General features: G+C 54.0%; 1 protein-coding gene across 2 annotated transcripts in view; it reads left to right on the top strand.

The window, feature by feature from the left end:
- The window catches only part of TANGO2 (transport and golgi organization 2 homolog), a 28,359-nt gene extending 9,835 nt beyond the window's left edge, over positions 1-18,524 (top strand). Inside the window, exons 2-9 of one of the 2 annotated variants that reach the window (XM_038742962.1) lie at positions 4,556-4,644; positions 11,836-11,955; positions 12,932-13,046; positions 14,019-14,089; positions 16,356-16,509; positions 16,690-16,794; positions 17,635-17,799; positions 18,173-18,524. In XM_038742962.1, the coding sequence (XP_038598890.1) occupies positions 4,556-4,644; positions 11,836-11,955; positions 12,932-13,046; positions 14,019-14,089; positions 16,356-16,509; positions 16,690-16,794; positions 17,635-17,755 (775 nt within the window). In that variant the 3' untranslated portion in view covers positions 17,756-17,799; positions 18,173-18,524. Of the gene's footprint in view, positions 1-4,555; positions 4,645-11,835; positions 11,956-12,931; positions 13,047-14,018; positions 14,090-16,355; positions 16,510-16,689; positions 16,795-17,634 lie in introns of both variants that reach the window. The other variant, XM_038742963.1, reaches the window with a different exon arrangement.
- The last annotated feature ends 3,721 nt before the right edge of the window (positions 18,525-22,245 follow it).

The raw sequence follows: 22,245 nt of genomic DNA, 5'->3' as shown, positions 1-22,245 counted from the left end.
TTTAGTAATAAGAACATTATTATTTTGCGTCAAGCACTGCGCTGAGCACTGGGGTAGGTTCACAGTCAAATCACAAAGCAGAGACGCAGCGTGGTTCAGTGGAAAGAGCACGGGCTTGGGAGTAAGAGGTCACGGGTTCTAATCCTGGCTGCCCCACATGTCTGCTGTGTGACCTTGGGCAAGTCACTTAACTTCTCTGAGCCTCAGTTACCTCATCTGTAAAACGGGGATTAAAACTGTGAGCCCCACGTGGGGCAACGTAATCACCTACCTCATCTGTAAAACGGGGATTAAAACTGTGAGCCCCACGTGGGGCAACGTGACCACCTTGTATCCTCCCCAGCGCTTAGAACAGTGCTTTGCACACAGTAAGCGCTTAACAAATGCCATAATTATTATTATAAGTTACAAGCTACAAGTTAATCGGGTTGACACGGTCCCTGTCCCATACGGGGCCAAGTCTAAGTAGGAGGGAGAAGCAGCATGGCTCAATGGAAAGAGCCCGGGCTTTGGAGTCACAGTTCATGGGTTCAAATCCCGACTCCGCCGCTTGTCAGCTGTGTGACTTTGGGCAAGTCACTTCACTTCTCTGGGCCTCAGTTCCCTCATCTGTAAAATGGGGATTAAGACTGTGAGCCCGCCGTGGGACAACCTGATCACTCTGTAACCTCCCCAGCTTCGAGAAGCAGCGTGGCTCAGTGGAAAGAGCACGGGCTTTGGAGTCAGAGGTTATGGGTTCAAATCCCGGCCCCGCCAATTGTCTGCTGTGTGACTTTGGGCAAGTCGCTTGACTTCTCTGTGCCTCAGTTGCCTCATCTGTAAAATGGAGATTAAGACTGTGAGCCCCCGTGGGACAACCTGATCACCTTGTAACCTCCCCAGCGCTTAGAACAGTGCTTTGCACATAGTAAGTGCTTAATAAATGCCATTATTATTATTATTATTATTATTATTATTATTATTAGAACAGTGCTTTGCACATAGTAAGCACTTAATAAATGCCATCATAATTATTATTATTATTATTAGAACAGGTTTTGAATCCCCATTTTAAAGTTGAGGAAACTGAGGCCCAGAGAAGTGAAGGGGCTTGCCCATGGCCACCCAGCAGACAACGACCAGAAGTGGAATTAGAACCCAGATCCTCTGACTTCTAGGCGCCTTCCACTAGGCCCTCCTGCTCCCCTGCTACCGTTTCACCGGATGTCCAAGAAGGAGCGTCAACCTCCTATTTTCTGATCCCACGGCCCACCGTGACCCCCCTCGTCCCCCTCTCCATCCCCCTCATCTTACCTCCTTCCCTTCCCCACAGCACCTGTATATGTGTATATATGTTTGTACAGATTTATTACTCTATTTATTTATTTATTTATTTATTTTACTTGTACATATCTATTCTATTTATTTTATTTTGTTAGTATGTTTGGTTTTGTTCTCTGTCTCCCCCTTTTAGACTGTGAACCCACTGTTGGGTAGGGACTCTCTCTATATGTTGCCAATTTGTACTTCCCAAGCGCTTAGTACAGTGCTCTGCACATAGTAAGCGACAGCGCTTAGAACAGTCCAGCGCTTAGAACAGTGCCAGCGCTTAGAACAGTACTTTGCACATAGTAAGCGCTTAATAAATGCCATCATCATCAATAAATACGATTGATGATGATGATGATGATGATGATGACCCGCTTTCTGGGGGAGAATCCGGCCCCCAAACGGCTTCGGACCCGAGCCCTTCGGCGGAGCCCCACTCAGGCTCCGGCCGTCCCGTCCCCCAGACGGTTAGGGGACCGTTGGTTGGTCAGGGCAGGGGGGCACTCCTCCACCAGGCCGGCGCAACCCCCCAACCCGGGAACTGTTTCCCACCCTGTGGTGCCCCGCTAAGCCGCCCATCCTCGTTTGTCTCCCTCCTTGAATCCGTGGGACTAATTCTGAACTGAAACCATCGGCTCTTCTCTAGACTGAACAACCGCCGCCGCCCCTCTTTTGTTTTAACTGGTGCTTTGGCACTGTACTAAGCCACCCATCCTCATTTGTCTCCCTCGTTGAATCCATGGGGCTAATTCTGAACTGAAACCATCGGTTCTTCTCTAGACTGAACAACCACCGCCGCCCCCCTTTTGTTATAACTGGTGCTTTGGCACTGTACTAGGCCGCCTATCCTCGTTTAGTCACCCTAGTTGAATCCATGGGCTAATTCTGAACTGAAACCATCAGCTCTTCTCTAGATTGAACAACCACCGCCGCCCCCATTTTGCTTTAACTGGTGCTTTGGTACTGTACTAAGCCACCCATCCTCGTTTAGTCACCCTAGTTGAATCCGTGGGGCTAATTCTGAACTGAAACCATCGGCTCTTCTCTAGACTGAACAACCACCGCCGGCCCCCTTTTGCTTTAACTGGTGCTTTGGCACTGTACTAGGCCGCCCATCCTCATTTAGTCACCCTAGTTGAATCCATGGGCTAATTCTGAACTGAAACCATCGGCTCTTCTCTAGATGGAACAACCACCGCCGCCCCCCTTTTGCTTTAACTGGTGCTTTGGCACTGTACTAAGCCACCCATCCTCGTTTGTCTCCCTCGTTGAATCCGTGGGGCTAATTCTGAACTGAAACCATCGGCTCTTCTCTAGACTGAACAACCACCGCCACCCCCCTTTTGCTTTAACTGGTGCTTTGGCACTGTACTACGCCGCCCATCCTAGTTGAATCCATGGGGCTAATTCTGAACTGAAACCATCAGCTCTTCTCTAGACTGAACAACCACCGCTGCCCCCCTTTTGTTATAACTGGTGCTTTGGCACTGTACTAAGCCGTCCATCCACATTTAGTCACTCTAGTTGAATCCATGGGCTAATTCTGAACTGAAACCATCGGCTCTTCTCTAGATTGAACAACTACCGCCGCCCCCCTTTTGCTTTAACTGGTGCTTTGGCACTGTACTAAGCCACCCATCCTCATTTGTCTCCCTCGTTGAATCTGTGGGGCTAATTCTGAACTGAAACCATCGGCTCTTCTCTAGACTGAACAACCACCGCCGCCCCCCTTTTGTTTTAAATGGCATTTGTTAAGCACTTACTATGTGCTCGACACTGTACTAGGCCGCCCATCCTCCTTTAGTCACCCTAGTTGAATCCATGGGGGTAATTCTGAACTGAAACCATCGGCTCTTCTCTAGACTGAACAACCACCGCCGCCCCCCTTTCGTTTTAAATGGTATTTATTAAGCACTTACTATGTGCTCGGCACTGTACTAATCACTGGGGTAGCTACAAGAAGCAACGTGGCTCAGTGGAAAGAGCCCGGGCTTTGGAGTCAGAGGTCATGGATTCAAATCCCCTCTCTGCCAATTGTCAGCTGTGTGACTTTGGACAAGTCACTTCACTTCTCTGGGCCTCAGTTACCTCATCTGTAAAATGGGGATTGAGACTGTGAACCCCCCCCCCCATGGGACAACCTGATCACCTTGTAACCTCCCCAGCTCTTAGAACAGTGCTTTGCACATAGTAAGCGCTTAATAAATGCCATTATTATTATTATTATTATTATGTACTAATCACTGGGGTGGCAGCAAGCTAATCAGGTTGGACACAGCCATGACACTCATGGGGCTCACAATCTTAATCCACATTTTACAGATGAGGAACGGAAGCAAAGTGAAGTGACTTGACCAAGGTCACACCTCAGACAAGCAGTAGAGGCAGGAGTAGAACCCAGGTCCTTTGACTCCCACAAACGATTGTGCTCTTTGTTAAGTGCTCAGGAATAATCAGTGGAGAAGATACAAGCAAATCAGGTTGGACACAGTCCATGTCCCTCATGGGACTCACCGTCTCAATCCCCATTTGACGGATGAGGTAACTGAGGCCCCAGAGAATAATAATGACGGCATTTGTTAAGCGCTTACTATGTGCAAAGCACTGTTCTAAGCATCTGAGGTGATGAGATCGTCCCACATGGGGCTCGCAGTCGTCATCCCCGTTTTCCAGACGAGGGAACTGAGGCCCAGAGAAGTGAAGTGACTTGCCCAAACTCACACAGCTGACAAGTGGCGGAGCCGGGATTGGAACCCATGACCTCTGCCTCCCAAGCCCGGGCTCTTGCCACTGAGCCACGCTGCTTCTATCAAAGCAGGCCTAGATCAGAGAAGAAATCGTGACCGCAACGGCGGAACCGCGGGATGCGGAAGAACGACAGACCCAGCAAACGGATTTTTGTCGGGAAAAGGCCCAACCGGTGGTGAACGACTCTCTCGAGCGCTTAGTCCAGCGCTGTGCACACAGTAGGCACTCAATAAATACCCCTAATCGATTGATTGGACACTTCAAGGCTAGGCCCGGAGATAGGCCCTTCCCCTTCCGATCTCCGCCTTCCCCACCGACTGCCGGAGTTACTTGCTGGACCACGGCTCTGCCCGAAGCTGGCATCGAACTCCGCTCTCCGGGGCGGGCACCGTTCCCGCCAGCTCGCCGGATCAGAAGTCGCTCCGGGGCCGGAGGACGGAGCGGGGCGGGCTTCCCGGGAAGTCGGCCGGCCGGCCGTGACCGCGCGGTTCTCTTCCAGGCTCATCCTAGCAGCCAACCGAGATGAATACTACCACCGGCCGGCCAGGCGGGCGGACTTTTGGGGGAGCGACAGTGAGATCCTCAGCGGTGAGTAGGGACGGAGGGCCAGGGACGGAGCCCATCGAGGAAGAAAGACGCCATCGGGGTCTGTGTGCAGAGTACTGTACTAAGCGCTTGGGAGAGTACAATACGACAGACACGTTCCCCGCCCACAACAAGCTTACGGTCTAATCAATCGTATTTATTGAGCGCTTACTGTGTGCAGAGCACTGGACTAAGCGCTTGGGAAGGACAAGTTGGCCACATACGGGAGGAGGGAGGAGGAGACGGACACAAATGGAAATAATGATGACGATGATGGCATTTATTAAGCGCTTACTATGTGCAAAGCACTGTTCTAAGCGCTGGGGGGGATCAGGTTGTCCCACGGGGGGCTCACAATCTTAATCCCCATTTTACAGATGAGGTAACTGAGGCACAGAGAAGTTAAGTCACACAGCCGATAAGTGGGGGAGCCGGGGTTCGAACCCATGACCTCTGATTCCCAAGCCCGTGCTCCTTCCACTGAGCCACGCTGCTTCTCCAAATAAATAAATGACCGATATGGACATAAGTCTTCTAGACTGCGAGCCCGCTGTTGGGTAGGGACCGTCTCTATATGTTGCCAATTTGTACTTCCCAAGCGCTTAGTACAGTGCTCTGCACACAGTAAGCGCTCAATAAATACGATTGATTGATTGATAAGTGCTGTGCGGCTGAGCCGGGGGGTTAAATAAAGGGAGCAGCAGCGTGGCTCAGTGGAAAGAGCACGGGCTTTGGAGTCAGAGGTCGTGGGTTCAAATCCCAGCTCCACCAATTGTCAGCTGTGTGACTCTGGGCAAGTCACTTCACTTCTCTGGGCCTCAGTTCCCTCATCTGAAAAATGGGGATTGAAGACTGCGAGCCCCCCGTGGGACAAGCTGATCACCTTGTAACCTCCCCAGCGCTTAGAACAGTGCTCTGCACATAGCAAGCGCTTAATAAATGCCGCTATTATTATTATTAGGGGGACGCAGAAGGGAGCGGGAAAAGATGAAAGGAGGGCTTAGTCAGGGAGGGCCTCCTGGAGGCAACTTTCTGTCAGGAATGAGGAGGGAGGGCATTCCAGGCAGGACGTGGCGAGGGATCGGCGGTGAGATGGACAGGATTTTGGTAACAGTGAGAAACCCACAATGAGGCGGAGATTTGCCAACCTTCCCAGGGCATCTTCCCCAGCCCCTTCCCTCTCTAGAGCCAAGGAAGGGAGTGACTGTGAGCCCGCTGTTGGGTTGGGACCGTCTCTATATGTTGCCAACTTGTACTTCCCAAGCGCTTAGTACAGTGCTCCGCACACAGTAAGCGCTCAATAAATACGACTGAATGAATGAATGAATGGAAAAGGAAACCCTGCTGCGAAAGCGAACCGGGAGCCAAAATGGAGCGGGCCACTAGACCGTCAGCTGCCGGAGGGCGGACACCGTGCTTCACCCCAGTACTCGCTACAGTTAATCCATCCATCCTATTTATTGGGCACTTACTGCGTTCAGGGCGCCGTACTAAGCGCCGGGGAGAGTGCACCGTAACAGAGCTGGTGGACACATTCCCTGTCCTCAACGGGGTCACGGTCTAGAGGCGAAGACAGACCTGAATGTAAAGAAATCAATGACGGACGTGGACGTGAGCGCAGTAGGGCTGGGGACCGGGTGGATAAAGGGAGCAAATCGGCGGGACGCGGAAGCGAGGGGAGAAAGAGGAAATGAGTACAGTGCTCTGCACAGAGTAGGGGCCTCCTGAATCCCCCCGATGAATTGATGGAGTGATGGGTTTCCCCATCGGGGGTCCACAGAGGAGGCTGGGGCACTGGGGGCTTCACCGGCAGCTAAGGGGAAATGGATCCCGCTCTCCGGGGGACCCATTCATTCATTCATTCAATCGTATTTATTGAGCGCTTACTGTGTGCAGAGCACTGTACTAAGCGCTTGGGAAGTACAAGTTGGCAACATACAGAGACGGTCTCTACCCAACAGTGGGCTCCCAGTCTAGAAGAACTTCTCTGCGACTCAGTTACCTCATCTGTAAAATGGGGATTAAAAGTGTGAGCCCCTTGTGGGACAACCTGATTACCCTCTCTCTATCTACCCCAGTGCTTAGAACACTGTTTGGCACATAGGAAGTGCTGAACAAATACCATCATTATTATTATTATTATTATTATTTCCACTAGGTCATGCTGTTAATCCAAGCTCTCAGTACAGTACTCTGCACACATTAAGTTAGTGTGTTAAGGTGTGTGTTAAGTTAAGGTAGTTAGTACAGTGCTCTGCACATAGTAAGCGCTCAATAAATACGATTGATTGATTGATTGATTAAGTGCTCAATAAATACCACCCGATTGATTGACTGATCTACAGGCAGGACAAGAGTCTCTGCTTAAATACAGACCATCATCATCATCATCAATCGTATTTATTGAGCGCTTACTATGTGCAGAGCACTGTACTAAGCGCTTAGCACTGTACTAAGACCAGGTTTTCCTTAACATGTGAAACTCTGAGGAGATGCTAAAGATGACCCTTCTATCATTATTTTAAAGAAGGAAATGAAAAACCAAAGAGCTACACTTGAAACAGCTCACTAATTGCCTCTGCTGGGCCTTGCTAGCCTCTGGTAGTTAGAATGGGAATCAATCAATCAATCAATCAATCGTATTTATTCATTCATTCATTCAATCAATCGTATTTATTGAGCGCTTGCTGTGTGCAGAGCACTGTACTAAGCGCTTGGGAAGTCCAAGTTGGCAACATCTAGAGACGCTCCCTACCCAACAACGGGCTCACAGTCTAGAAGGGGGAGGCAGACAACAAAACAAAACATATTAATAAAATAAACAGAATAGCAAACGTAAACGGTAGGTCTCAACCGAGTACTAGAATGGAAGGTTTCTTTTCTCTTCTTCTTTTTTTAATTGTACTTGTTATTGAGCGCTTACTGTGTGCAGAGCACTGGACTAAGCGCTTGGAAAGTCCAAGTTGGCAACATATAGAGACGGTCCCGACCCAACAGTGGGCTCACGGTCTAAAAGAGAAGTTAAGTGACTTGCCCAAAGTCACTCAGCAGACAAGTGGCAGAGCCGGGATTAGAACCCATGACCGGCCAGGGAGGGAGGGAGGGAGCGGCGCTCTTATCCTCATTTCACTAGAGAAAGAAACTGAGGTCCCGAGCGGTTGCTGAGCCCTGAAATTCTCCTGTGCCGTTGGGGTGGGGGCCATAATAATAATAATAATGATAATAATGGTATTTGTTAAGCGCTTACTATGTGCAAAGCACTGTTCTAAGCGCCTGGGGAGGTTACAAGGTGATCAGGTTGTCCCACGGGGGGCTCACGGTTTTAATCCCCATTTTACAGATGGGGTAACTGAGGCCCAGAGAAGTGAAGTGACTTGCCCAAAGTCACACAGCTGACAGTTGGCAGAGCCGGGATTTGAACCCATGACCTCGGACTCCAAAGCCCGGGAAGGGCCCAGTGTCAAAGAGTTCAGGTTGGGGTTGGGGGCGGTGGGGAGGGAGAGGGACATCTCGTTGCCCGGCACCAAGTTTGGCTCACCCACAGGAGCCTAATAATAATAATTATAATAATGGCATTTATTAGTGTTTACTATGTGCAAAGCACTATTCTAAGCGCTGGGGAGGTTACAAGGTGATCAGGTTGTCCCAAAGGGGGCTCACAGTCAATCGTATTTATTGAGCGCTTACTGTGTGCAGAGCACTGTACTAAGCGCTTGAATAATGATATTTGTTAAGCACTAAGTGCAAAGCACTGTTCTAAATACAAGGTGATCAGGTTGTCCCACGTAGGGCTCACAGTCTTAGTCCCCATTATACAGATGAGGTAACTGAGGCACAGAGAAGTTAAATGACTTGCCCAAAGCCATCCGGCTGACAAGTGGCAGAGCCAGGATTCGAACCCATGACCTCTGACTCCGAAGCCTTTCCACCGAGCCACACTGCTTCTCCTAATCCGCATTTTACAGGTGAGGGAACTGAGGCCCAGAGAAGTGAAGTGACTTGCCCGAAGTCACCCAGCTGACAAGCGGCGGAGCCGGGATTTGAACCCATGACTTCTGACTCCCAAGCCCGGGCTCTTTCCACTGAGCCACGCTGCTAATGCGATGGCTCTCTCGACCCCGCTATGGCCACGACGTGAGCGGCGGGAGGGCGGGCGTCCGATTCGGGACCGGAGACCCCCCCACGGACCAAGATGGAGTCAGAGAGGCTCACGGTTGGGTTTTTTTTATTTTTTGATGGCACTTATTAAGCGCTTACTATGCGCAGAGCACTGTTCTAAGCACTGGGGGGGATACAGGGTGATCAAATTGTCCCACGTGGGGCTCACAGTCTTAATCCCCATTTTACAGATGAGGTCACTGAGGCTCGGGGAAGTGAAGTGACTTGCCCAGGGTCACCCAGCAGACATGTGGCAGGGTCGGGCTTCGAACCCATGACCTCTGACTCCAAAGCCCGGGCTCTTTCCACTGTGAGGGCCGAGTCGATGCACCCAACCGGCTCCGCCCTTGTCATCATCGTCATCAATCGTATTTATTGAGCGCTTACCATGTGCAGAGCACTGTACTAAGCGCTTGGGAAGTACAAATTGGTAATTGGCAACATATCATCAATCATCATCATCAATCGTATTTATTGAGCGCTTACTATGTGCAGGGCACTGTACTAAGCGCTTGGGAAATACAGATTGGCAACACACAGAGACAGTCCCTACCCAACAGTGGGCTCACAGTATATGTACAAGCAAAATAAATAAATAAATAAATAGAGTAACACATATGTACAAACATATATACATATGTCCTTTCCCCGCCCACCCTTCTCACTCCCCACTAAGCGCCCCCCAAATCGCGGCACTTAAGTGGCTTCCCTGGCACCTCCCGCCGCCCCCCACCACCGGCGGGGTGCCCTGAAGGAGAGGGCACCCGTAGAGTCGAGACCGTAGAGTCTGTCGGCCTTTGGCTTTCTGTTGCCAACTTGTCCTTCCCAAGCGCTCAGTCCAGTGCTCTGCACACAGTAAGCGCTCAATCAATACGATTGATTGATTGATCGATTGATATACGTATATGTATATGTGTTTGTACACATTTATTACTCTATTTATTTATTTATTTTGCTTGTACATATCTATTCTGTTTATTTTATTTTGTTAATATGTTTGGTTTTGTTCTCTGTCTCCCCCTTCTAGACTGTGAGCCCACTGTTGGGTAGGGACTGTCTCTGTATGTTGCCCATTTGTACTTCCCAAGCGCTTAGTACGGTGCTCTGCACACAGTAAGCGCTCAATAAATAAGATTGATGATGATGATGATGATGACCGACGCGTCGTAAAGCCGAGACGGGCATAGGTGCCACCCTCGGAAGGAGGCGCGTTTTAAGTCGAGTCTCAAGCCATCCCCGCCCCATCCACAAGAGCCCGGGGCCTGCCATCTGTGCAGGACCTTTAGCGGAGAAGCAGCGTGGCCCAGTGGAAAGAGCCCGGGCTTTGGAGTCGGAGGTCACGGGTTCAAATCCCGGCTCCTCCCATTGTCAGCTGTGGGACTGTGACTTCACTTCTCTGGGCCTCAGTTACCTCATCTGTCAAATGGGGATGAAGACCGTGTGAGCCCCCCCGGGGGACAACCTGATCACCTCGTAACCTCCCCAGCGCTTAGAACGGTGCTTTGCGCAGTAGAGAAGCCGCGTGGCTCAGTGGAAAGAGCCTGGGCTTTGGAGTCAGAGGTCAGGGGTTCAAATCCCGGCTCCGCCAATTGTCAGCTGTGTGACTTTGGGCAAGTCACTTCACTTCTCTGGGCCTCAGTTCCCTTATCTGTAAAATGGGGATTAAGACTGTGAGCCCCCCACAGGACAACCTGATCACTTTGTAACCTCCCCAGTGCTTAGAACAGTGCTTTGCACATAGTAAGCGCTTAATAAATGCCATCATTATTATTGCCACCTCCTACCTCACCTCCCTTTTCTCCTTCTCCAGCCCAGCCTGCACCCTCCGCTCCTCCACCGCTGATCTCCTCACCGTACCTTGTTCTCGCCTGTCCCGCCATCGACCCCGGGCCCACGTCATCCCCCGGGCCCGGAATGCCCCCAATCCCTCTGCCCATCCGCCAAGCTCACTCTCTTCCTCCCTTCCAGGCCCTGCTGAGAGCTCACCTCCTCCAGGAGGCCTTCCCACACTCAGCCCCTTCCTTCCTCTCCCCCTCGTCCCCCTCTCCATCCCCCCCATCTTACCTCCTTCCCTTCCCCACAGCACCTGGATATATGTATATATGTTTGTACATATTTATTACTTTATTTATTTTACTTGTACGTATCTTTTCTATTTATTTTATTTTGTTAGTATGTTTGGTTTTGTTCTCTGTCTCCCCCTTTTAGACTGTGAACCCACTGTTGGGTAGGGACTGTCTCTATATGTTGCCAATTTGTACTTCCCAAGTGCTTAGTACAGTGCTCTGCACATAGTAAGCGCTCAATAAATACGATTGATGATGATGATGATGATAGTCAGCACTTAATAAATGCCATTATTATTATTACTTAGGAGAGGCACAGCTTCCAGTCTTCAACCATTTAGGTCCAGAAATGTCAGTAGTAATGATTATTATGATGGCATTCATTAAGCGCCTACTCTGTAGGGGTGGAGACTGGACGCTGAGGAGCAGTGTGGCCTAATGGACAGAGCCCGAGCCTGAGAGTCAGAGGATCTGGGTTCCGATCCCGGCTCCGCCACTCACCTGCTGCGTGACCTCGGGCAACCAGTTCACTTCTCTGGGCCTCGGTTCCCTCATCCGTGAAATGGGGATTCGATGCCGGGGACCGGGTCCCGTCCTGATGATCCGTCAGCCACCCCTGTGCTTAGAACAGAACACGTGGAAGCGCTTAATAAATACCGTGATTATCATCAATCAGATCGGACACGGGCACAATTCAGTCCCACGCGGGGTTCGCAGTTCAAGAGGAAGAACGGTCTGGAAGGACCATTTCCCAGAGGAGGAAACCAAAGTCCGACCTGTCCGGGGGCCGGGAGCTTGCCAACGGCCCGGTCTCCTGCCTGCCGATGCCGTAGCGTTTCTGCCAGGCCGTGCCATCTCCCCCGACACCCTTTGGGAACTGGAGAAGGGACCGGGTCCCGCCCCCCGCCCCGGGAAGCGAGATCTGGGGAAGCCCGGGGCGGACCGACACAACCCTCTTCGTTCCTTGCAGGTCTCGACATGGAGGAGGGCAAGCAGGGGGGCACCTGGCTGGGCATCAGCAAGAAGGGGAAGATGGCAGCCCTGACCAACTACTTGCAGCCGCAGCTCGCCCAGGATGTCAAGGGTAGAGGTAAGGAGGGCGCCGCTCCCCGCCCTGCCCCGGGCCCGCGCCCGGAGGCGGCCTGACTGCCGACGGCTACGGCCGGGGCATCCCGGGAGCCAAGATCCACCATCCTTTGCCAGCGGCCCCGGAGCCGGAGCAGAGCAGGGAGGCTGGCCTTTGTCGGGAGCAATGGGAAGCGGTGCGCTCTGCGAGAAGGTGGTGGACCATGAGGGAGGGGAGAGGGGGGTCCGGGCCTTGTTGCCCCTTGGGAGACAAACGGGCTACGAGACCCATGCCAACTTGCCCGGCGAGGGTCCGAGTTTCGGGTAAGGGGAGCCATGGCCCTGGCCACCGTGGGAGCCGGGGCTACTAGCGGCGACTTCCAGGTGACTCCGAGCGGTCTGTCCCGCCCTTCCCACTCCAGGGGGTGGGAGCCACGGGCGGTGGTCTCCGTCAGGGCCCCCAGGAGCCTCGGAGGGGCTGAGACCTCCCCCCCAATGGCTGCCCACAGAGGGTCCATCCACCAGTTTGGGTCCAGCGTCCGGCTCTCCCCGGCCCCCCAACAGTCCTACTGATGGCTGTAGGCCCACTGTTGGGTAGGGACCGTCTCTATATGTTGCCAATCTGTACTTCCCAAGCGCTTAGTACAGTGCTCTGCACACAGTAAGCGCTCAATAAATACGATTGATGATGATGTAGGGAGCCGGGGTGAGACGGGCACAGCCTGGAGGGTGAGGCCCGGCGGTTGGCCACGTGGGAACGAGCCCCAGGGCTGCGGCTCGGGGCGGACGCCCTCAGGCCCCTTGTTATCGGGACGAGCGGGCCCTCGGGTCAGCCCGGGGCTGGAGTGGCGGCTCCTGGAGGGCAGCCCCCGGGCCCGTTTCCCTCGCTGCCCCAGAGGGAGTGCGAGCTGGTTGCCCTCACGGGCCGGGATCTCTCCACAGGGCCGGGGGTCGTGGCTGCCTTCTCGCCACCCACCGGCTCTGTCCACCCTCCGCCCCAGGCGAGCTGGTGACAAACTTTCTGACCTCCGACCTGGACAGCCTCTCCTACCTGAAGAAAGTCTCCTCGGAAGGACACCTGTACAACGGGTTCAATTTAATAGCGGCCGATTTCAAGTAAGCAAGAGAGCCGCGTTCGCTGCCCGCAGCCGGCGGGAGGGGTGGGGAGGGGGGAGCCGACCGCGGCAGCGCCTCGTGGGACCCGAAGCTCTTCCCCTCTCCCACCCGCTCAGTACATATGAATGATTGATGGAGTGACTGAATGGGGGGCCCCCGGAGACCGGTCCCCACCGTCGGCAACGGTTGCCATGGCGATTCCTCCCCGGGCACGGGACTGGGCCTCGCCCCGGTCTGAGCCCGCTAGGCCGCCTGGGGGGGAGACGTCAGCATTGGTGAGAGGCGGAACAGAAAAGAAACCCCCCGAAAAAAGCCGATCAGTCAGTCGATAGTCACCGAACACTTACTCTTACGCGGAGCACTAAATTAAGCATCCGCAGAGCTGAAACTTAAAGGAATTGACGGGAGGGCGCCTGTGGCTTCATTTAAGTCAACACGGGAAGCCTCACCCCCCTGGACACGGAGAGGACTGAAAGATCGATAGCTCTTTCTCGATTCTGTGGGGGCCGGTGCGTGGCCGTTCTCAGTCGCTGGAGCGATTGGTCTGGTTGATTCCGATGACGAACGAGACCCCGGCCCGCTAACTAGTCACGCGACCCCGCCGAGCGGTCGGCGTCCAACTTCTTAGAGGGACAAGCGGTATCCCACCGCTTCTCCGCCAGCAGGCCCGGGGCAGGGGGTGTGTGGGTCTGAAAGGGCTCTGCCCCCGCCAGATGACCTCAGGGCCTAATGGGACTCAGGAGGTTGGTGCCAGGGAGCGGGCAGGGGGACAACGGGCACCGGCCGGCCTAGTCCAGTCCAGTCGCCGGGTCCAGTCACCGGCCGACTCGCCGACCGGGCAGGGGGCACCGGGCTTAGACGGGTAGGGAGGGAACCAAGGGGGAGGCCGTCAGGGTCCCGGAGGACAGTGCGATGGCCCGTGACGACCTGTGAAAGCCGAACCTAGAACCCAGCCCCGGCTTCGTCTTCCAGCACCGCCCGGGGAGACGTCGTCTACTACTACGGAAACCGTGGAGACCCAGAGCCCCTGCAGCTTCACCCCGGTGGGTTTCCTCCCCGGCACCCCGCTGGGAACCGCGGCCTGGCCCCCCACCCCGCCTCTCCCGCCTGCCTCGGAGGGCGCGGCCGGACTGGGGACCCCATGACTCCCCCGTGCCGTCCCGGCGCTTTCCGGGGGGCGCCCGGTCACTCCCCGGTCCAGCACAGTGCCGCGGGGGTCGTGAGCGTGCAGCAGGGACGGGCCGGCGAGGGAGGCATCTTTCCAACTGCGCCCGATGCCTCCCTGTTTCTGGGGGTCCTTGGAACAATAATAATAATAATAATTAGCACTTACTATGTGCAAAGCACTGTCTTAAGTGCTGTGGAGATTACAAGGTGATCAGGTTGTCCCACAGGGGGCTCACAGTCATCATCATCATCATCAATTGTATTTATTGAGTGCTTACTGTGTGCAGAGCACTGTACTAAGCGCTTGGGAAGTACAAGTTGGCAACATATAGAGACTTCTCCCCATTTTACAGTTGAGGGAACTGAGGCCCAGAGAAGTGAAGTGACTTGCCCAAAATCACCGAGCTGACAAGTGGCGGAGCCGGGAGTTGAACCCATGACCTCTGACTCCAAAGCCCGGGCTCTTTCCACTGAGCCGCGCTGCTTCTCTTGAAGCAATCAGTAGTATTGATCGAGCTCTTTCTACTCCATCCAAACCACTACCACATCAATCCAAGCAGTTATCCTCTCCCTCCGTGCCGACCTCCCGGCCTCCCGTCTTCTCCCTGCTCCAATTCCGACTCCACTCTGCTGCCCGGATCATTTTTCTGCCAAAACATTCAGGCCGTGCTTCGCCGCCACTCAGAGACCTCCAGTGGTTCCCTAGCCACCGCCGAAACAAACAGAAACTCCTCACCGGCGGCTTAAAAGCCGTACCTCATTCTCAGCATCTCGCCACCAACCCCTTTCCCGCATCCTCCCCTGGCCTGAAGCTCCCTCCGGTTTCACATTCATTCATTCAATCGTATTTATTGAGCGCTTACTGTGTGCAAAGCACTGTACTAAGCGCTTGGGAAGTACAAGTTGGCAACGTATAGAGTCGGTCCCTACCCAACGGTGGGCTCACATCCAACGGTCCACTCCTCTCCCCTGCTTCAAAAGCCTTCCTAAAATCACACCTCCTCCAAGAGGCCTTCCCTAAGCCCTCGCTTTCCTTTTTCACCCTCCCTCGTCGCCCCTGTACTTGGGCCTGTACCCCTTAACACTTTGGTTTTCCCTCCGCCTCCACCACACTTAGGTCCCTATCCGATTGATTTTAATGTCTTTCTCCCCCTCCGGACAGATCGCCAGCTCCCTGTGGGCAGGGACCACGTCTGCCAACTCCGTTGTGTTGTCCTCTCCCACGATGGTTGTGTACAGACCACCGGGAGAGTTAAATAAAATCAGTAGACACTATCCCTGCCCTCAAAAGGCTTATGGCTTAAAGAGGGGGTCGGACGGGCACGGGTCGGGTGCAGAGAGCAAAAGCAGGAAGAGTAAGTCAAAAGCAGAAAAGACGCCTCTCACATCCAACACGGGGCCGGGTCGGAGTGGGTTGGGCGCCCGCGGGACGTTTTGGGTCCCGTGATGGGCGTTCCTTGTGATTGGAATCAGGGAAGCAGCGTGGCTCAGTGGAAAGAGCCCAGGCTTGGGAGTCAGAGGTCGTGGGTTCGTATCCCAGCTCGGCCACGTCTGCTGTGTGACCTTGGGCAAGTCACTTCACTTCTCCGAGCCTCACTTACCTCATCTGTAAAATGGGGATTAAAAATCTGAGCCCCCCGTGGGAGAACCTGATCACCTTGTAACCTCCCCAGCGCTTAGAACAGTGCTTTGCACATAGTAAGTGCTTAACAAATGCCATCATCATCATCATCATCTTCATCATCACTGGGTCTGCGGGGTGGCACTAGATGCCCCTCCCTGCCCCGGTCCCAGGCCCTGCCTGCGGCAGAATGTCTTCCCTGGATCCTGAGAGCCTCACTTCTTTCCCTAGCCGACCCCTGGGCTGTCCATAGTGTCTCCAGGGCTCCATATTTCCGACAGTCCCTATATGTTGCCAACTTGTACTTCCCAAGTGCTTAGTACAGTGCTCTGCACACAGTAAGCGCTCAATAAATACGATTGATTGACTGGTGGGGTGGGACTCCCGGCCCGGAGAGGTCACCCCGGCCCGTGGCCTGGATTCCTAGCCCGCCCTCCGCCACTCGCCGTGTCCCCGCGTTACTCCGGACCGTGTGCTCCCCGGTTGGCAGGACTCACTTTGTCCGTGTACTCGTGCTCTAGGAGTCTACGGGCTGAGCAACTCCCTGCTGGACACCCCCTGGCAGAAGCTGCAGTTCGGGAAACGTCTCTTCCTCCAAGCGGTCGGGCGGGGCCAAGACCTGCCCAAGGAAGACCTCATCGCCGAACTCCTCGCCGTCCTCAACAACCAAGAAGCGTAAGGCGGTTCCCCGGGCCTCGCGGACCGCCTGCCCGGCGACCCCGGGGGCCCAGGCCGGGATGGGAGTCGGGGCCACGCGGACGGGGCGGGGTTGGCGGCACCGGGCAAGCAGGCGCTGGTTGCCGGGGGCCACCCAGGGCCAGGGGACCCCAGTGTCGGCCACCTTGGGCTCCGCAGGCAGCTCCCGGACACCCTGCTAGAGGAGCAGGGGCGAGGCCACGTCGAGCACATCCTGAGCCAGTACGCTTCCGTGTGCGTCCGCTGCCCGGGCTACGGGACTCGGTAAGCGGCCCCTACTCGGCGGGGAGTTCCTCTCCTCACCCCGGATGGGCGGCCCAGGCTCAATCTCTAGTTCTCCTCCCGCTCCGGGGAACGGGGGATCGGGGCCCGAGTATGGAAAGGAGGTCCGGGGGTCCGCGGCCGCGCTGGTCGCGCCAGCCTGTGCCCCTGTGGGCATCCTCAGGCAGGCAGACGCCAGGAGTACCAGGATAAGACCCAAGTCCGAGTGTGGGAGGGAGCGAGTGAATGTGTCTGTCTGGGTGGATGGATGGATGGTGATGTGGGTATGTCTGAGTACGGGTGTCTGAAGGTAGGGAAAGGGATGGGAGACTCCAGCCCAGTCAGGGAAGTTGTCGCTTTCCCGCTTAGTCCAGGAAAGGGGAGGGAGTTGAGAGAGAGAGAGAGGGGTTGGGAGGGGGGAGAATGAGAACCGGGTGGCCTGCTGGAAGTGGGGGGCAAAGGGGGCACGTGCTTGCGGGGAGGGGGGCTGCGAGAAAGCCAAGCAGTGGATTCTGTGGGGCCGGAGCCCGATCCACACAGCGGAGGGAGGCAGGTCCTTGTTGGCGGTCAGTCAGGGATGTTTATTGAACACCTACTGGGCACTTGGAGGTCAGAACCGTGGGAGCTGAGGGACTGGATCCGAATGGTGGGGGAAAGTGTGGTTGGTTCCCTCCCTGGGGTTTCCAGCCCGTCCTGGGTGACCCGGCCTGCCCTGCAGGGATAGGGGAGGGCGGAGGCCCCAGCAGGGGCACTCAGAGGGGCGTGGCGGGGTGGGGGTGAGGGGATGGTAAGGGCGTGCCCCGCGCTGACAAGCACAACCGACCTCCCCCGGCCCGCTGCCAGGACCAACAGCGTCTTACTGGTGGATGCGGAGGGCAGAGTGACCTTCACGGAGCGCGCGATGGTCGGTGAGGACGTGGACTGCTGGGAGACCAACAGCTTCCAGTTCAGCCTGCGGCCCTGACGCCGGAGGGGGCGGCCCGCCTGGGCCCCCCGGGAGGCCCGCGGGTGAGCCAGCCGCCCTCACGCTCACCCCCGGCCCCCAACCAAGAAGCAGGGAAAGCCGGGGCGCCGCCCTGAACTGTCCCAAAGGACACGGGACCGTCCACCTCCCGGCATCCCCGCGGTCCCCCAGCATCCGGTGGGCATCGTGCTGGACTCCCGGGGAGCACACAGGAGGCCGAGGCGGCCCCGGGGTCGGGGGCTGGCAGCGGGGGGGTGAGGGCAGGCTGCAGAGGGGGCGCCTGGGATGGGGACCCCTGGGCTGTACCCCCCAACTGAAAGGGCGGGGAGAATCCGGTTGCCCTGGCGCTCTGCCCGGGAACACAGAGCCCCGCCGGACGCCCGCCTCACCCCGGACCCCAATCCGGCGTCGGCCCAGGAGCGTCCCGGGGGTGCAGGGAGGAAGCCAGTGCGGCCCAGGGGCACCGGGGGCCAAGGTGGACGAGATCCCGGCCCACGTGGGACTGCTCCGGTGATAACCATCATCATCATCAATCGTATTTATCACCGGCACGGGGGCGACCGCTCCTCCAAACCCCTCAGCGGTTCCCATCTCTCTCCGCGTCCCGTGGAATCTCCTGACCTCCGGCTCCGTGGGCCTCGGTCACCTCTCCCCCGTAGCCCCACGAAGGACACGGGCCGTGCCTGGCTCCTGTCTGTGACTCCTTCCCGACGCTTAGTCCAGTGCTCTGCACACAGTAAGAACTTAATAAATATTATTACTACTGCAATCATCTCCTCCTCCTCCACTATCAAGCCCAAGTAGACTCTGTGCCTTAATCTTATCTCTCCTGCCACTCCCCCGCATCACTCACAATCTCCCCATCCCAGACAGACCATGTTCTCCCCATCTTCCACGTCCTTCCGACAGTCCCACCTCCCCCAGGAGGCCTTCCCTGATTCATCTCATCTCCCCCACCTCCTGTCAATTCAGTTCTTCCGCTCATCACCTCCACGGTTGCGTGCCCGCCTCGCACCTGGGTCTCGTGCCTTACGCTGTCTTCTCTTACGCCCCATGGTCCCGCTTCTCGTGGGTCTTCCGCTCCAAAAGAAGCAGCGGCGGGGCTCGGGGGAAAGAGCCCGGCCTTGGGAGTCAGAGGTCATCGGTTCTAATCAAAGCTGTGTGCCTTTGGGCAAGTCGCTTCTCTGGGCCTCAGTTTCCTCATCTGTAAAATGGGGATGAAGACTGTGGGCCCCACGTGGGGCAACCTGATTACCTTGTATAATAATAATAATAATTTTGGTATTTGTTAAGCGCTTACTATGTGCAAAGCACAGCGCTTAGAACATAGTAAGCGCTTAACAAATGCCACTATTGATCAATCAATCAATTGTATTTATTGAGCGCTTACTGTGTGCAGAGCGCTTGGGAAGTACCAGTTGGCAACATATAGAGACAGTCCCTACCCAACAGTGGGCTCACAGTCTAAAAGGGGGAGACAGAGAACAAAACCAAACATACTAACAAAATAAAATAAATAGAATAAATATGTACGGGTAAAATAGAGTAATAAATATGTACAAACATATATACATATACACACTATTAGTATTATTATTAGTATTATGGCTCAGTGGAAAGAGCCCGGGCTTTGGAGTCCGAGGTCATCGGTTCAAATCCCAGCTCCGCCACTTGTCAGCTGGGTGACTTTGGCCAAGTCACTTCACTTCTCTGGGCCTCGGTGACCTCATCTGTAAAATGGGGATTGAGACCGTGAGCCCCACGTGGGACAACCTGATCACCTTGTAACCTCCCCAGCGCTTGGAACCGTGCTTTGCACATAGTAAGCACTTAACAAATGTCATTATTAGTATTCATTCATTCATTCAAGAATTCAATCGTATTTCTTAAGCGCTTACTGTGTGCAGAGCACTGGACTAAACGCTTGGGAAGTCCAAGTTGGCAACATGTAGAGATGGTCCCTACCCAACAGCGGGCTCACAGTCTAGAAGGGGGAGACAGACAAAAAACAAAACGTATTAACAAAATAAAACAGAATATGTACAAATAAAATAAATGGAGTAATAAATATGTACAAACCTAGTATTATTCTTAGTATTATTATAAGTCAGCATGGCTCAGTGGAAAGAGCCCAGGCTTTGGAGTCAGAGATCATGGGTTCGAATCCTGGCTCCGCCACATCTGCTGTGTGACCCTGGGCAAGTCCCTTAACTTCTCTGAGCCTCAGTTACCTCATCGGTAAAATGGGGATTAAGACTGTGAGACCCTATGTGGGACAACCTGATCACCTTGTATCCCCCCCAGCGCTTGGAACAGTGCTATGCACATAGTAAGCGCTTAATAAATACCATTATTATTAGTATTATTATTAGGCCGACCAGGCGACGCATGGGCTCTAGCTTGGCCCAAGGGTGGGGCCGGATGGGATCTCGGCCTATAAACCCATCTCCCCAAAACGCCTCTTTTTCACTCCTGTCATTTATTTCTATTCACACCTGTCTCCCCCTCTAGACTGTCCACTCACCATGGACAGGGAACGTGTCTGTTTTTTTGTTGTTTTGGACTCCCCCAAGCGCTTAGCACAGTGCTCCACGCACGTTATTATTATTATTATTATTCTCCGGGCCTCAGTTCCCTCATTTGTAAAATGGGGATTAAGACTGTGAGCCCCCCGTGGGATAACCCGATCGCCTTGGAACCTCCCCAGCGCTTGGAACAGTGCTTTGCACATAGTAGGCGATTAATAAATGCCATCATCATTATTATTATTATTCTCTGGGCCTCAGTTACCTCGCCTTGTATCCCCCCCAGCGCTTAGAACAGTGCTTTGCACATAGTAAGTGCTTAACAAATGCCATCATCATCATCATCATCATCTGTAAAATGGGGATTAAGACTGTGAGCCCCACATGGGACAACCTGATCGCCTTGTATCCCCCCCAGCACTTAGAACAGTGCTTTGCACATAGTAAGCAGCATGGCTCAGTGGAAAGAGCATGGACTTTGGAGCCAGAGGTCGTGGGTTCGAATCCTGGCTCTGCCACTTGTCAGCTGTGTGACTTTGGGCAAGTCACTTCACTTCTCTGGGCCTCAGTTCCCTCATCTGTAAAATGGGGATGAAGATTGTGAGCCCCACGTGGGACAACCTGATCACCTTGTATCCCCCCAGCGCTTAGAACAGTGCCTTGCACATAGTGAGCGCTTATAAATGCCATTATTATTATTATTAAGCGCTTAACAAATGCCATCATCATCATCTGTAAAATGGGGATTAAGACTGTGAGCCCCATGTGGGACAACCTGATCGCCTTGCATCCCCCTCCAGCGCTTAGAACAGTGCTTTGCACATAGTAAGCGCTTAACAAATGCCATCATCATCATCATCATCATCAGTGAGCGCTCAATAAACACGACTGAGTCAACTCGCCTCGCCCCTGGCCCGACGTATGACAAGATAGTCTATGGCGCGTTACTCTGATCCAGATTTGATTTTAGTGTGCACCCTGTGCTAGACTCTAAGCTCCTTGGGGGCAGGGATCTCATCCCACTATTCCAGCGCTCCGCTCCGCCGGTGGATGATTCCACATCATCATCATCATCATCATCAATTGTATTTATTAATTTATTTATTATATCCCCCAAGGGCCTCTCCACCAGGACTCCCAACAAGTATATAATATTAATAATAATAATAATGGTAGCGTTTGTTAAGCGCTTACTACGTGCCAAGCACTGTTCTAAGCCCTGGGGGAGATACAAGGTTGTCCCCCGGGGGGCTCACAGTCTTAAGCCCCATTTTAGAGACGAGGTGACTGAGGCCCAGAGAAGTGAAGTGACTTACCCAGAGTCACCCAGCTGACAAGTGGCGGAGCCGGGATTAGAACCCATGACCTCTGACTCCCAAGCCCGGGCTCTTTCCACTGAGTCACGCTGCTTCCCTGTCGGAAGACACCCCTGGTCCCGTCCTGTCCTGTCCGCTCCCCTCGGGGGTGGACTGGGTCTGGTGGGGCGGGGGTGGTCTTTCCCCAAAGGTGTGGAGAAGCAGCGTGTGGAGAAAGGCTTCTTGCCTTTTTTTTCCTCCAAGGGTCAGATGCCAGACGCGTTCAATTAGTTGATTAAAAAGAAAACTACACCGACCATCCAAAAGAAAAGGAAAATAGAAACCTCTCCTACTTAACAACCTCTCTATCCCGATGAACCCGTTGCGAATGTCGCAACAAAAATACAACGAATACGAAAACAGCGGGTTGCGGAATAGACTTTTAGACTGTGAGCCCACTGTTGGGGAGGGACCGTCTCTAGATGTTGCCAACTTGGACTTCCCAAGTGCTTAGTCCAGTGCTCTGCACACAGTAAGCGCTCAATAAATACGATTGATGATGATGCCATGCACATTCAATTAGTTGATTAAAAAAAACACTACACCGACCATCCAAAAGAAAAGGAAAATAGAAACCTCTCCTACTTAACAATCTCTCTATCCCGATGAA

The sequence above is a fragment of the Tachyglossus aculeatus genome, unplaced genomic scaffold, assembly GCF_015852505.1.
Source record: "Tachyglossus aculeatus isolate mTacAcu1 unplaced genomic scaffold, mTacAcu1.pri scaffold_207_arrow_ctg1, whole genome shotgun sequence".
Taxonomy (NCBI): Eukaryota; Metazoa; Chordata; class Mammalia; order Monotremata; family Tachyglossidae; genus Tachyglossus; species Tachyglossus aculeatus.
This window is presented reverse-complemented; position numbering and strand designations above follow the sequence as displayed.